The sequence below is a fragment of the Myxocyprinus asiaticus genome, chromosome 17 (genome assembly GCF_019703515.2).
Source record: "Myxocyprinus asiaticus isolate MX2 ecotype Aquarium Trade chromosome 17, UBuf_Myxa_2, whole genome shotgun sequence".
Lineage (NCBI taxonomy): Eukaryota > Metazoa > Chordata > Actinopteri > Cypriniformes > Catostomidae > Myxocyprinus > Myxocyprinus asiaticus.
The window spans coordinates 17,672,061-17,686,911 of NC_059360.1; the positions used below are offsets into that span (position 1 = coordinate 17,672,061).

Here is a 14,851-nt window from a genome sequence, read left to right on the forward strand (position 1 = left end):
CCATGTGCTCGAGGCAACATTTAAATAAATGTCCTAATTAAACACTCTGGACACTTTTGTCCACACCGAGCACTAATGCGAGATAACGGGGTGTAACTTAACTTCTCCGATTAGTTTGATAGAAAGGCTTTGCAACGGCAAAATAGGGGCAAGAACTTCCTGTTCAATACAAAACCAGGGAGGGGCTCTCTCGGGTGGAAGCGACCAATGAGCCAAAAGTCTGAGACCGAATGCATAATAATAAAACAAAATCTTGGGTAGGCCTAGCCCACCTTTGTCAATCGGCCTATGCAACTTACTGAAATGTAATCTGGGATGTTTACCATTTCAAATGAAGGACTTCGCTATGCTATCAAACTGCTTGAAATAAGTGAGGGGGACATCTATAGGGAGAGACTGTAGCAGGTAGTTGAATTTTGGAATGCACTTCATTTTAATAACATTAACCTTCCCAATCATAGATAAATGTAATGAAGCCCACATCACTTGAAAACCTTTTTATTAAAGGGTCAAAATTAACTCTGCCTAAATCACACAAATTTGCTGAGAATAAAATACCCAAATACTTAATGCCCTGTTTGGGCCACTGGAAGGCACCTGGCTGAAATGCCATTACCGGGCAGTATGCTGTCAGAGCCAAAGCTTCGGATTTAGACCAATTAACTCCGTATCCCGAGAACTTAGAAAAGGAATTAATAATTCTGTGGAGATAAGGCATAGATCTAGTGGGGTCAGAGACGAATAATAAAATATAATCTGCATAATGCAAAAGCTTATGCGGCACACCTCCCGCCACCATCCCCTGGAAAATCATCCTCCTTTCTTATTATGGCTGCTAATGGTTCCAGAGCAAGACAGAACAATAATGGGGAAAGAGGGAAACCCTGCCAGGTGCCCCTATCCAGAGTAAAATAATCTGAAATTAATCCATTCGTTTGTACCGCTGCAAACGGGTGTCTAAAAGTAACTAATCCAACCAATATAAGTATTCCCGAACCCGTACATTTCCAAAATCTTAAAAAGATAATCCCATTCTACATATCAAATGCCTTTTCGGCGTCAAGTGAGATGGCAGTGACCAGAGTCTGATCATTTGCCACTGACCACATGATATTAATGAAATGCCTAATGATTTTAGAAGAGCTATGGCCCCAAATAAACCCCACCTGATCTATATGTAAAAGAGATGTCATAACTTTACTTAATCGGTTAGCCAACATTTTTGACAGTATTTTAACGTCTAGCTGGATCAGGGAAATTGGACTGTAACTACTTGAATCTTTGTCCTTTTTAAGAATCAGACTGATCCGGGCTTGCGTCATGGTTGGCGGAAGCTTTCCATTCTTTAATGATTCCGTATAAACTTCTAGTAAAAGTGGAGCCAATTCTGTAGCATAAGATCTAAAAAACTCAGTGGCAAAGCCATCTGGCCCCAGAGCCTTGCCTGTAGGCAAGGCCTTAATTACCTCGCCAAGCTCCTCCAAGGTTATCTCAGAATAAAGAGAATTTTTTTGCTCAGCTAACAGTTTAGGAAGTTCTAATGGTTCCACAAAGTTTCTAATATCCTCATCAGTAGACGAAGATGTGGATCTATAGAGATCAAGATAGAATTCTTTAAAAGCATTATTAATATCAGTGGCTGAGGTAAATATTTCACCACCAGCATATTTCACTGAGGGAATGGTAGAAAAGACTCTCTCTGTTTTATATATCTAGCCAGAAGTTTTCCTGCCTTGTCCCCCGACTCAAAGTATGACAGTCTTGCCCTGAATGGCCAAAACTCCACCTTCTGTGACAAAACAGGATTATATCTGTATTTCAATCAGGTCAATTCTCTGAGGCCATCAGACAACATTCAGTGCTTCAGCTCTGCCTCAGCACTTTTAATATTCCCTTCCAACTCCACGAGTTCTTGTACTTTGGATTTTTTGGTGAATGAAGCATACTGTATGATCTGGCCCCTAAGAACTGCCTTAAGTGCCTCCCAAGCCATGCCCACAGAGGATACTGAGGACCAGTTGGTCTCCATATAAACATTGATTTCAGCCTTTAACATTTGTTGGAATTCAGGATTTTGCAAAAGGGATACATTAAAGAGCCAACTATGTGATTTACTTTTCTCCATATGTGGCAACACCTCTAAACTCACCAGGGTGTGATCTGATCCTAAAATGTTTCCAATTGAGCAATCAACAACAGATGAAATGAGGGATTTATATATATTAAAAAAAATCTATTCTAGAATAAATCATATGGACTGTTGAAAAAAATGTATAGTCCCTACCAGATGGGTTCAAAAGTCTCCAAATACAGTTGTGCTCAAAAGTTTGCATACCCTTGGAGAATTGGTAATATATGTACCATTTTTAAAGAAAACATGAGTGAGCAGGCAAAACACATTTCTTTTATTTCTTATGGGGTTCATATTCAATGGTAGGTTATAACAGAATGGCACAATCATAAAATAAAACATGGCAACAAAGAAAAAAATGAAATGACCCCTGTTCAAAAGTCTGCATACCCTTAGTTCTTAATACTGTGTATTGCCCCCTTTAGCATCAGTGACAGCGTGCAGTCTTTTGTAATAGTTCTCTATGAGGCCCCAAAATCTTGCAGGTGGTATAGCTGCCCATTCGTCTTGGCAAAATGCCTCCAGGTCATGCACAGTCTTTGGTCGTCTTGCATGAACTGCACATTTGAGATCTCCCCAGAGTGGCTCGATGATATTAAAGTCAGGAGACTGTGAAGGGCCACTCCAGAACCTTCACGTTTTCTGCTGTAACCACTGGAGGGTCAACTTGGCCTTGTGCTTAGGGTCATTGTCGTGCTTGAAAGTCCAAGAGCGTCCCATGCGCAGCTTTCATGTAGAAAAATGCAAATTGTCTGCCAGTATTTTCTGATAACATGCTGCATTCATCTTGCCATCAATTTTCACAAGATTCCCCATGCCTTTAGGGCTCACACACCCCCAAAACATCAGTGAGCCACCAACATGCTTCACAGTGGGGATGGTATTCTTTTCACTATAGGCCTTGTTGACCCCTCTCCAAACATACCGCTTATGGTTGTGACCTTAAAACTCTATTTTGGTCTCGTCACTCCAAATTACAGTGTGCCAGAAGCTGTGAGGCGTGTCAAGGTGTTGTTGGGCATATTGTAACTGGGCTTTTTTGTGGCATTGGCGCAGTAAAGGCTTCTTTCTGGCAACTCGACCATGTAGCTCATTTTTGTTCAAGTATTGTCGCTTTGTGCTCCTTGAAACAACCACACCGTCTTTTTCCAGAGCAGCCTGTATTTCTCCTGAGGTTACCCGTGGGTTTTTCTTTGTATCCCGAACAATTCTTCTGGCAGTTGTGGCTGAAATCTTTCTTGGTCTACCTGACCTTGGCTTGGTATCAAGAGATCCCCGAATTTTCCACTTCTTAATAAGTGATTGAATAGTACTGACTGGTAATTTCAAGGCTTTGGATATCTTTTTATATCCTTTTCCATCTTTATAAAGTTCCATTACCTTGTTACGCAGGTCTTTTGACAGTTCTTTTCTGCTCCCCAGGGCTCAGTATCTAGCCTGCTCAGTGCATCCACGTGAGAGCTAACAAACTCATTGACTATTTATACACAGACACTAATTGCAATTTAAAAAGCCACAGGTGTGGGAAATTAACCTTTAATTGCCATTTAAAGATGTGTGTGTCAACTTGTGTGTCTGTAACAAGGCCAAACATTCAAGGGAATGTAAACTTTTGATCAGGGCCATTTGGGTGATTTTTAATCGTAAGGGTAACGCCCCTTACCATAACTGAGTTTCAGGCTTCCTTAACAGCTGTAAACACTATTGTTTTTGCCGTACCAGTTTGAGTCCGATAATGAAAGTTTGGAAAAACAAGCTGATCGACCCGAACTACCTTCACAAGCACGACTTGAGCAGGACGTTTCACAGTGGTAAGTTTTAATTTTGTATCTTTCTTACAAATACACTGTTGATTATTGTGAACCTAACAAAGTTTCAAGTAAAAGACACGTAGTGCATCTAAGTTAGGCTAGGTTCAGACTGCAGGCAAATCGGATCTTTTCAAGCAGACTGTCTGCACTATTAACTGCAAGTGATCAAATCAGATTTGCGCATTCAGACATAACCAACTTATCTACATGGGTTGCTTTGGTAACGATGTAGGCCAGGGGTGTCAAACTCAGTTCCTGGAGGGCGGCAGCCCTGCAGAGTTTAGTTCCAGCCCTGCTCCAAAATGCCTCCTTGTAATCTTCAAGCACTCCTGAAGACCATGATTAGCTGCTTCAGGTGTGTTTAATTAGGGTTGGAGCTAAATTCTGCTGGACTGTGGCCCTCTAGGAACCGAGTTTGACACCCCTGATGTAGGCGTACCTACATGACGATGCTTTCAAAACAGATGCGGGAAAAATGGAGGTGCATCATCTCGCTCTCCAAATAAGCGCCCTGTCCAGTCGTGGTGCAGAACTCCGTCGCACAAGAAAAACTCAGTGACGGAGGAGACCGGTAAATATTGTGATGTTCCGTGCTGTAGTCACCGATTTTTGACGTCATCATTGTGTGTCGCGTTAAGAGTGACGCAAAAGTAGATGAAAAAAATCAGATTTAAATCGCATTGGAAACCACCTCCCGATGTGGTTTGAATCAGATTCGGAAAAATCTGATTACAGTTTTTTGCTGTCCAGACTATCAAAACTCATCTGGATACAATCTGGATATGCAAAAAATCGGATTTTTAGTGGCAGTCTGAACATAGCCTTAGTCACCTTTTGCTGAAATGGGTGTAGCTGAACTTTTTTCACCTGAGATATGAATGGAGAACAGAGGCTTACTCCCAGTTGGACATTACCGGGGTATTAGAGAGATAGTGAGCAAGTTAGCCATGGACTACCGTGGATAGCGGCCGTAACATTACAGCTTGTAATTATATAATTATATAAGACTCTTGAGATCGACCATTTTGTTACACAGTTTTAGGTAAAAGCCTGCCCACAGCTAAATAGTAAACCCTTACCAAAACAATAACATTAGATAGCAAGTTAGCTGAGCACTACCGTGGATTGCAGACGTAAAATGACCGTTTGTAAAAATAAATCCATCCCCACACTTGATCACTATTCATGATAGTAAGAACAACAAACAATCTGCATAATTCTACACAATTGTAGATAAAAGTGGGCCCGCAGCTGATTAGCAAAACTATTTCAACACAATAACATTAGCTAGCAGATTAGCAGAGGCCTACAGCTGTGCATACACTGAAGCTACAACACAAAACTCTGCATTTTAACTCTCGGTAGCAGATAAATCCACAAATAATAAAACATACTTACAGGTTGTGATCCTGAAGTGCCAGATTGTCCCAACAAAGTGCACCATCTTTCAGGGGTAACCAACTTGAAAATCCAGCATTGGTTGTGGTTGTACTGCTAAATAATTAAAATAAATTTGAACCATTGATTCTTCAATTCGTCTGCCTTTGGAAGTCCAAACAAAGAGTTTTGCTTTCGCAGTGAAGAAAACAGTATCTTCTCGACATGGCGACAACACTAACCCAACTCATCCTGGCCTCAGCTATAACGTTTGTTTGAGGGTGGGCCAAAGTAACCCTTAGAGGCGGGCATTATGCAAATGTGTTACATAGTGACGTAGATACTTTATGGAAGAAATGGCTGGACTACAATCCAGCTGTTTCATGTAGCTCTTGAGCAGTGTTGTCTGTGGTAGAGAATAATTCCCTTTGGGATGGACTTTGTGCTTTGGAACTTTGCAGACATTTTACATGCACAAAGAGATATATTACACACTAAAGGAAAGGTAAAATCCCAAAAAGCATAATAGGGCCTCTTTAATCAAAGTCATTTTCTGTGTAATTTCATCAAAAATCTGAGGCTTTTTATTTGTTGATTATATAATATCGATTTAGTATCGATACCAAGGTACCAGGGCTGGTATCATACCAAAGCCAAAATTTTGGTATCGAAGCAACCCTAATATGCTGCTTTAAAAAATTTCTTAATTTTTCACGCATCGGCACGCTGATAAACATGATGTCCACATGTGTATTTGTTTACATTATTCCCTCAAAAGTAGAAAAAACGTGTTTGATATTTTGAATAACTTTCAACATTAACACATCTGTGGGTGATTTCGCTTCATCTCAGTATACATTTTGTTATATTTTATTTTATCACTGTACAATATGATTCTATTCATTAACATTAATAAATGCATTCCTATATTTACTGTGCATTTTCACACTTAGAATCAATGGGTTCATCCAAAAGCTGAACATTTTTGTTTTCAGAGGCTTTATATGGAGTTAGGATGAAAATAAGGTGCATTTCGAACTGTTCTGAGATGAGTGCAGACAGACAGCTCACTGGAGGTTAAGTCATTCACTAAATAGGGTGCAAGGGAGCACCCTAAGGCACTATATGCTAAGTGCATTCACTCCTAAAATCTGACTAAAGGTTCAGTTTCAGGCTGCAGATGATGTTTGGACCACTCAACATGTTTGGCAGATATGGGACAATGGTATTCAGAACATAGATTCAGAATTCATAATGTATAATTTTATTTAAACATGGTTGGCAGTGATAGGTTGATGTTGGCCATTACATTGAATTAGAATACATTTCTGATGTAATGTCTGTAACGTCTCAAAACATGAATAACCAACACTCCTGGAAACATGAAAAACAATTTGATGGAGAAAAAAAATCTGATTTTCTATAGCTTGGTATTATTCAAAATTTCACAACTTAGTCCCGCTGTCCACATATGTGGACATCAAGTTTTAGGAAAACTATTTGCCCTTGAGTTTTTTATTTTTTTTATTTTTTTAGTTTCTACTAGTTACAAATCAAAAAGAGGAATGGAAAATGCACACAGCAGTCATGCTCATGTCTCAGAAGGTTAAAGTGGTGTAACTTTCCGGAGACAGTAAAAATAAATAAATCAATAAACATCTCATTAAAAGCTGAAATTCTTGGACAAAAGTAGCTTGGAATAACCTAACATTTTTTTTTTTTTAAATATTATATATTTTTGAAACACTTTTGATCATTAAATCAAAGTGAAGTGGTGTAATCAGCTTGTTGGGTAACTGTTCTGTTGTCATATGACAAAAAAACATAAAACATAGAGGACCCATTAAGACCCTCAAGAATGTGTGTGTAGTTTTTAAATAATATACAGTATTTTGACATTTTTATGAAAAGGCACATTTTGTTCAGGTCAAATGAAATAGCACTATAAAATCTTCTTCATATTCATGATTTAAAAATGCGTGATATTTGTATAAAATATATTTACTTTGAAAAATGTGTTAAAAACTATTATTTTGAAAACAATGATTTAGTTGTGTACGTTCACATGTATTCAAGGTGCAAGTAAAGTATTTAATACCTTTTATTTAATGGTTACACCACATGCAATTTTGAAAGTCATTAAATAAATGTTTTGTAGGAAATACTATGAATGTTTTTCAAAAATTTCTAAAACTAACATGGACACAGAAATTACATTTCTACAGTCTTCAAATAGATTTAAAAAATATATATATATATTTACATATATTTTGTATTTCCTTTAAAATCTAATTTGTAAGTAACCCAAAAATGGAAGAAGCCAACGATGAAACATACAACAAGTGACGATTAGGACCATTAAAATGCATCACGAAATGCAGGATTTTCCTTGTGCTCCCACAACATTTTTGAAAAGTTGCAAAGACAATTCATTCAGAAATTGTTGTGGTAACTGCTATTCAGCAACTTGGCCCATTCTCATGAGCAACTGTCTGAACCACCATGTTAGAAAAGCCAGTCACACAGGTAATTTACAGAAATCTTAAAGGTACAGTAGGAAAAACAGCCTATTTAAATGATTTATCTCCCAGAGAGGGAGAGAGTAAAAAATGGTCATGTAAACCTAAATTATGTCTGGTTTTGGTAAAAGAAAACTTGAGTAATATTATAAATTCACTTCAGAAAATAAAATGGAACAAAAGTATAGAATATGGCCACCCTTAAATAAATCAACAGATTTACTTACTTAAGACTCAAAAACAGAAGACTATTCCAGAAGTAAACAAACTACTGAGAGCTTAGAAACTCCTGCAGGGTGAAGATGATGTTGTACCTGTAGAGTTGGCTGCATTTATCCGAGATCCTGTCAGTCTCCAACTCTCCTCTTTGGCAGGGGGTGTCCCGGGGCAGCTGGGAGGGTGGAGGGGACTGGTGGGGACTAGGTGGGCATCCACGGTTGGAGACATGGGCCTCTCAAGAAGAGCTGACAGAAACACATTAGGGAGTGTGTAAAAATAAAGAACTACAAATCGTAAAAGGAAAAAAACAGCAAAGGAACAATGTTTACTTTGAAGCTTGTCCTGCAGCATAAGGATCTGTTCTGCCTGCTTAAGGTTGGCCTTCTTCAACTGCTGGTTTTCTGATTCCATCTTCAATACATAGAAGAGATAGCATAATGACAATCTCTATTTAAAAAAAATGTGTTCTATCCCAAGTACTTCTGCATGTTTCTGCTCACCTCTCGTAACTTAAATGTGACCCAGTCTTTGATTTTGGCTGCTTTCTCCTCTATAATCTTGGCCTCTTGGGCTCGAACCAAGTTCTGAAGATAAGGAGGACATTTTTGAACAACTGAAAGCTTCAATGCATCCTTGACTGTAAGTTAAAATTTCTTCATCTCTATGAGATTTGAACTTCTTACCTGCTTCTCCAGTTGTCCTTCGAGTCGCTGTATGATCATATCTTTCTCCTGCATTTGACTGCTCAGCTCTTGATAACGCCTATACAACAAATTTTCTGACTCGCTGGGTTGCATGTTTGCAGACTTCAGTTTCTCCTCCGTGATGTGGACCTATAACGATAATCTTGATTAAATCCTTCTGATAAAGGTGTTTTTTGAAACCCGTTACAAGACACCATTGACTGTCTATTAGTCTGTATTTGCATCAGGGGCACAATCTCCAGACACTTCAGGACTGTTCACAGACAGCAATTTGCACAATGAGAGTTGGCAGTTTGAGACAACCCGTGCGACGAAGACAAAGCTGAGAACACTTATTTATGCAAATGTACAGAGACTAGCAAGTGACTACAGTTGAATACTGCAGTCGAGTTGGAAATAGGGATGTGCACGAGATATCGAGTAATCAAGTACTCGTTCTGCACCAGCTACTCAAGTATTTAAATCACTACTTGAATATCACAAATTAATTTTTCCTTTATGCATTGTCGTGAGCAGCGCTGAATTACACTGCATTTTCCCTTTGAATCTCTAGTGCAACATCACTAAATCTTGCAATTTAGTCAACTGGACTATGTGGAGCTGTGAATGTGTGTCATCGAGGCGTTGGATGAGAGAAGAAGATATAATGGCGACTGGTCGCATGCCTAGAAGTGCCCTGTGTTCCAAACGGGATAAATCCGACTCCGAAGGGCACTTTGAAGGGGGAACGATCGTGGCCACCATGTTGAAGGGACGTGACAAACCGAAGGGCTCATAAATAGCTGCTTCAAAGGGCACTTCAAAAGGGGTGTTTCTGTAGGGTTCAACTAATTGACACTTCGCTGCCAAGCGGACCGGAACCGGACCATACGTCACAAATCTGCAGGTTACTCTGGTTCCATAAACAAAAAAGTCTGTGATTTATAAAGGCTTTTAATTATTATAATGAACTTTTAAAACATTTAAATCCCTGGCTTTCTCTTTGGAACTGGATTTTGTTTGTGTTATTTCCCTGTAAATTCGCTTGATCTGTTATTCTAATAAAGGAGTTGAAATAAAAGAAATATACACAGTGTAGATTCACTGTTGTTTGCCTTGTGTTTTGCCCTGTCATCTGTTCCCCCTGGACTACACTTCCCATAATCCCCTGCCCTGAACACTTCCAGCTGTTCCCTTTTGTTCTCACCTGTGTGTCATTTACCTCGTTTATCCCCGTATATATATATTGCCCTGATGTCTATGTAACCTTTGTCAGTTGTTAGATGTATATGATTTTTGACCTCCTGTACTTTGTTTATTTATTTATTATTTAAGTTTGCCGCACTTAGATCCAGCCTCCCGTGACCTCCTTCCTACATTACAGAACAATTGACCCTTTTCCAGCCCTGTGGCTGCCAAGCAGGCCTCCTGATCCAGTCCCTACCCTGAGGTGGTCTCCTGGCAATCCACCTGATCTGCTCTGGTCTTCTGGGTCTCCGTGTGTGTGTAGTGAAATACAATAATTATACTGTAATCAGTGCAGTACTTTTCACTTGCTAGCACATGTTTGTATTTTTCTTTATATTGGCAATGATTTATATAAATAAACCCTTTAGTCCTAGGCTTGCCAAGGACATGTGAGTCTTGAAATTATGTTGACCACTGGTTGATAACAATGACAATCTATAAATTTGTTACTACCGTGGTCTATTTGGCCAGAATATCCTGCAGTTATAAAAACTTTACAACGTTTGACCTTATCAAACTTGCAAACGTTATGTCTAATGTTAACGAACGTTGCCTAACTTTTGTAATGTCATTTATTTCAAAACATTAATTTTTCCAATAAGTCAAAACAACAGCATAAGATATGGTAATTATCTGCTCAGATGACATGTTTTCAGATATCCGTCTTTTCCTTTCTTTTGTTATTTATTTGTCCATTCACTCTGATAAGATGTCCTGTATCCTTGTGTACACTGTTGCATTGAAACACATTCATCCGCGCAGAGGAGCAGAGCAAACAAAGACTGAATTCGCACCTCAGTGCGGGACGCATTTGTTTGCAGTTTTCTTTGCGATTCAACTGGAAAGGAGTGCTCTCTGCTGACTCTCGTTTCCCCAAGTACATCACTGCGGCACATAAGTTGCTATCTTCTTAATATGATATAATTAATGCTTAAGATGTGAGCATGCTGTTGTTATTTTGCTAGCCATCTTGATCTGATCTTTAACTTGTATATGTCGTTCTTTTGATAAATATAAAGTCAACTGATGAGCATAGTTATACATACTTAGACTACTTGCTACAAATAAAACAGGCCTGTAAACAAAAAATAAATAATAATGTCAAGCACTGGTAGTGGCAATGATGGGGTTGGCCTACAATAATCAATCATAAATGCAAGTCATCAATCACTCAAATTTTAATTAATAATAATAACAACAATTTTAAAATCTTTATAAACAAAATATCCATTTCTAAAAGAGATAAACGTCTTTAAATGGCAGCTATTTTTTTTTCAACACAAATACTTTTTAGTTAATAAATTACTATTCATTTCAATTAATTAAGTCATAATAACAGAAGCTATGATTTAGAGCAATATGTGCCTTAACATGAAGTTATGTCAAAATATTACTGTATCATAATAGTATGTGCATGTGCGAGAACTTGACGTGAGAGGGATCCCTTCTAGACACGAACATGGCGCCTGTGCTTTTGAAAGCAAAATGTGGCAATAATTGTGATTTCTTACTGAATTTTACTCTATTTGTATTAGGTTATATGGAGTCATGCAAACCAACAGACAAGTTTAGCTTTTATTGGAGAAAGAAAATGCGGAGCAAACTCAGAAGCTTATCAGACCAGTATGTGTGTATGTGTGTTAAATCTCTGAACACCGGCAGAGCACATTTTATAAAAAGCAAACTTTCACCACTTGTTTTTCTGAATAATAACATGTGATAGCTTTTATTTAAGACTCAGAGTTTTAATATATGTATGACCATAAGTTTGTCAGTATAGGCTTCTGTTTTCTTTTTTGTTTTCCATTTTTATTAATTAAAATTACTCATAATTTTTTTTTTCCCAAAAGAAAAGCATAATTTGTTGGTTATCTTATTTTGAAACCATTCTTCATTACGTTTGTGAATAAAACAAAATATAAAATTCATGTACGTGTCATACATGTTATTTTTAATGTGCATTTTAATTTATGAGTAATTGAGTACTCGTTTTTTGTGGGTTAGAGAGCAGCCACTTGACAATCTTTGGCAGTTTATTTGCTGTCAGTGTGTACGAACAAATCCAGGGTTGAGTGGCATCTTAATATCTCCCTCAAAGGGTCAGGAGAAGAGGTAGGACAGTCAAACAAATGTACCTGTTTTTCGGCATTCTCTGCTCGCTGGTCAGCCTCTATCACCCTATGTTCCAACTCCTGCATCTATAGAAAGAAAAATAGAAAGAAATATTTTTAGACTTAGACTTACTGTACAAAGTACTGCCTTTGTACCATTCATGGACAATCTGAAAAATGGCAAGAGATTTTCCAAAAACACAAACTCCAACCTGATTGGCTGACTTCTACTCAATTTCTGGGAGTCAGGGTTCACAGGATTTTATCACTCTGCCAGGAAACAGTCACGTTTACAGAAAAGGGCTCCTATGATGAACACTTTCAAGGAACAACTAATCCCTGAATTTGCCAAAGTTTGCGAGATTTATGGTACTGAATCTTTGAAAGATAATCAGAGTTTTGTTAGAGGCATTTACTAGCAAGAAAATGAGGACATCTTCTAGCACAACTGTATATTCTGCTTTGTTTGCAGATTTATGTCCGTAAAATAATTGGTACTTATTACTTTTGGACAGACAGAAGTACTAACCAAAGTCTATGCCCATTTTCCACTAATTTCATTGGTGCTCTCTGTACAATCTTTCACAGAAACAGCTGCACCATTATTTGAAAGAGTTGCCACGTTGTTGCACAACGTTTAATTATTATGGCATCAGAAATGTTAGATGTATCTGCTCTAAAATTGACATAGAATTGTTGGCACAATGGTTGGCCATTTTACTATTGGTCAGACAGCCCTCTTCAGTCTATGTGGCGATTCTTAAGGCACTGTCACATTTACCTTTGCATGACAAAATTCCTCAGGCAAAATACAGTCATCTAAATGGGATTTCGCGTGATCAGGCATTTTGCCTGATGGACTTAAAATTGTCCTGATAGTTAAGAAATTTTCCTCCATGACTTCCTCATGGGGTTCAAACTTGGCAAACTTTGACACTGGAATTAGTGGTGTTGACTAGTAGGAAGTTGCTTGGTTTGGAAGTGTGGGCAGTGCTTTGTACATACAGGTGCATCTCAATAAATTAGAATGTCGTGGAAAAGTTCATTTATTTCAGTAATTCAACTCAAATTGTGAAACTCGTGTATTAAATAAATTCAATGCACACAGACTGAAGTAGTTTAAGTCTTTGGTTCTTTTAATTGTGATGATTTTGGCTCACATTTAACAAAAACCCACCAATTCACTATCTCAAAAAATTAGAATATGGTGACATGCCAATCAGCTAATCAACTCAAAACACCTGCAAAGGTTTCCTGAGCCTTCAAAATGGTCTCTCAGTTTGGTTCACTAGGCTACACAATCGTGGGGAAGACTGCTGATCTGACAGTTGTCCAGAAGACAATCATTGACACCCTTCACAATGAGGGTAAGCCACAAACATTCATTGCCAAAGAAGCTGGCTGTTCACAGAGTGCTGTGTCCAAGCATGTTAACAGAAAGTTGAGTGGAAGGAAAAAGTGTGGAAGAAAAAGATGCACAACCAACCGAGAGAACTGCAGCCTTATGATTGTCAAGCAAAATCGATTCAAGAATTTGGGTGAACTTCACAAGGAATGGACTGAGGCTGGAGTCAAGGCATCAAGAGCCACCACACACAGAAGTGTCAAGGAATTTGGCTACAGTTGTCGTATTCCTCTTGTTAAGCCACTCCTGAACCACAGACACCGTCAGAGGCGTCTTACCTGGGCTAAGGAGAAGAAGAACTGGACTGTTGCCCAGTGTTCCAAAGTCCTCTTTTCAGATGAGAGCAAGTTTTGTATTTCATTTGGAAACCAAGGTCCTAGAGTCTGGAGGAAGGGTGGAGAAGCTCATAGCCCAAGTTGCTTGAAGTCCAGTGTTAAGTTTCCACAGTCTGTGATGATTTGGGGTGCAATGTCATCTGCTGGTGTTGGTCCATTGTGTTTTTTGAAAACCAAAGTCACTGCACCCGTTTACCAAGAAATTTTGGAGCACTTCATGCTTCCTTCTGCTGACCAGCTTTTTAAAGATGTTGATTTGGCACCTGCCCACACTGCCAAAAGCACCAAAAGTTGGTTAAATGACCATGGTGTTGGTGTGCTTGACTGGCCAGCAAACTCACCAGACCTGAACCCCATAGAGAATCTATGGGGTATTGTCAAGAGGAAAATGAGAAACAAGAGACCAAAAAATGCAGATGAGCTGAAGGCCACTGTCAAAGAAACCTGGGCTTCCATATCACCTCAGCAGTGCCACAAACTGATCACCTCCATGCCACGCCGAATTGAGGCAGTAATTAAAGCAAAAGGAGCCCCTACCAAGTATTGAGTACATATACAGTAAATGAACATACTTTCCAGAAGGCCAACAATTCACTAAAAATGTTTTTTTTTATTGGTCTTATGATGTATTCTAATTTTTTGAGATAGTGAATTGGTGGGTTTTTGTTAAATGTGAGCCAAAATCATCACAATTAAAAGAACCAAAGACTTAAACTACTTAAGTCTGTGTGCACTGAATTTATTTAATACACGAGTTTCACAATTTGAGTTGAATTACTGAAATAAATGAACTTTTCCACGACATTCTAATTTATTGAGATGCACCTGTAATTTCTTTATAACTTCATTCTCCCAGATAAAATAATAAAGTAGCCTCGCTTGACAAGTAGTTTTTGCAAGTTTCATACTCGCATAACATCTGCCTATGCCTTCTTCGCCTGCATAATTTCACTGTGTAGGGATAACCTTGTGCGACCCTGCGGCCTCATGCAAGTACTTGCTATTTTGGATT

The 14,851-nt window shown here is 38.5% G+C and overlaps 1 protein-coding gene across 1 annotated transcript in view; it reads right to left on the reverse strand.

Annotated features, from left to right (window-relative positions):
- The window catches only part of LOC127455028 (pleckstrin homology domain-containing family H member 1-like), an 85,521-nt gene that overhangs the window by 40,939 nt on the left and 29,731 nt on the right, over positions 1 to 14,851 (reverse strand). Inside the window, exons 3-7 of the mRNA XM_051722559.1 lie at positions 12,124 to 12,186; positions 8,741 to 8,890; positions 8,558 to 8,641; positions 8,387 to 8,468; positions 8,153 to 8,302 (exon numbers count right to left, since the gene is read on the reverse strand). Of these exons, the coding sequence (XP_051578519.1) occupies positions 8,153 to 8,302; positions 8,387 to 8,468; positions 8,558 to 8,641; positions 8,741 to 8,890; positions 12,124 to 12,186 (529 nt within the window). The remainder of the gene's footprint in view (positions 1 to 8,152; positions 8,303 to 8,386; positions 8,469 to 8,557; positions 8,642 to 8,740; positions 8,891 to 12,123; positions 12,187 to 14,851) is intronic.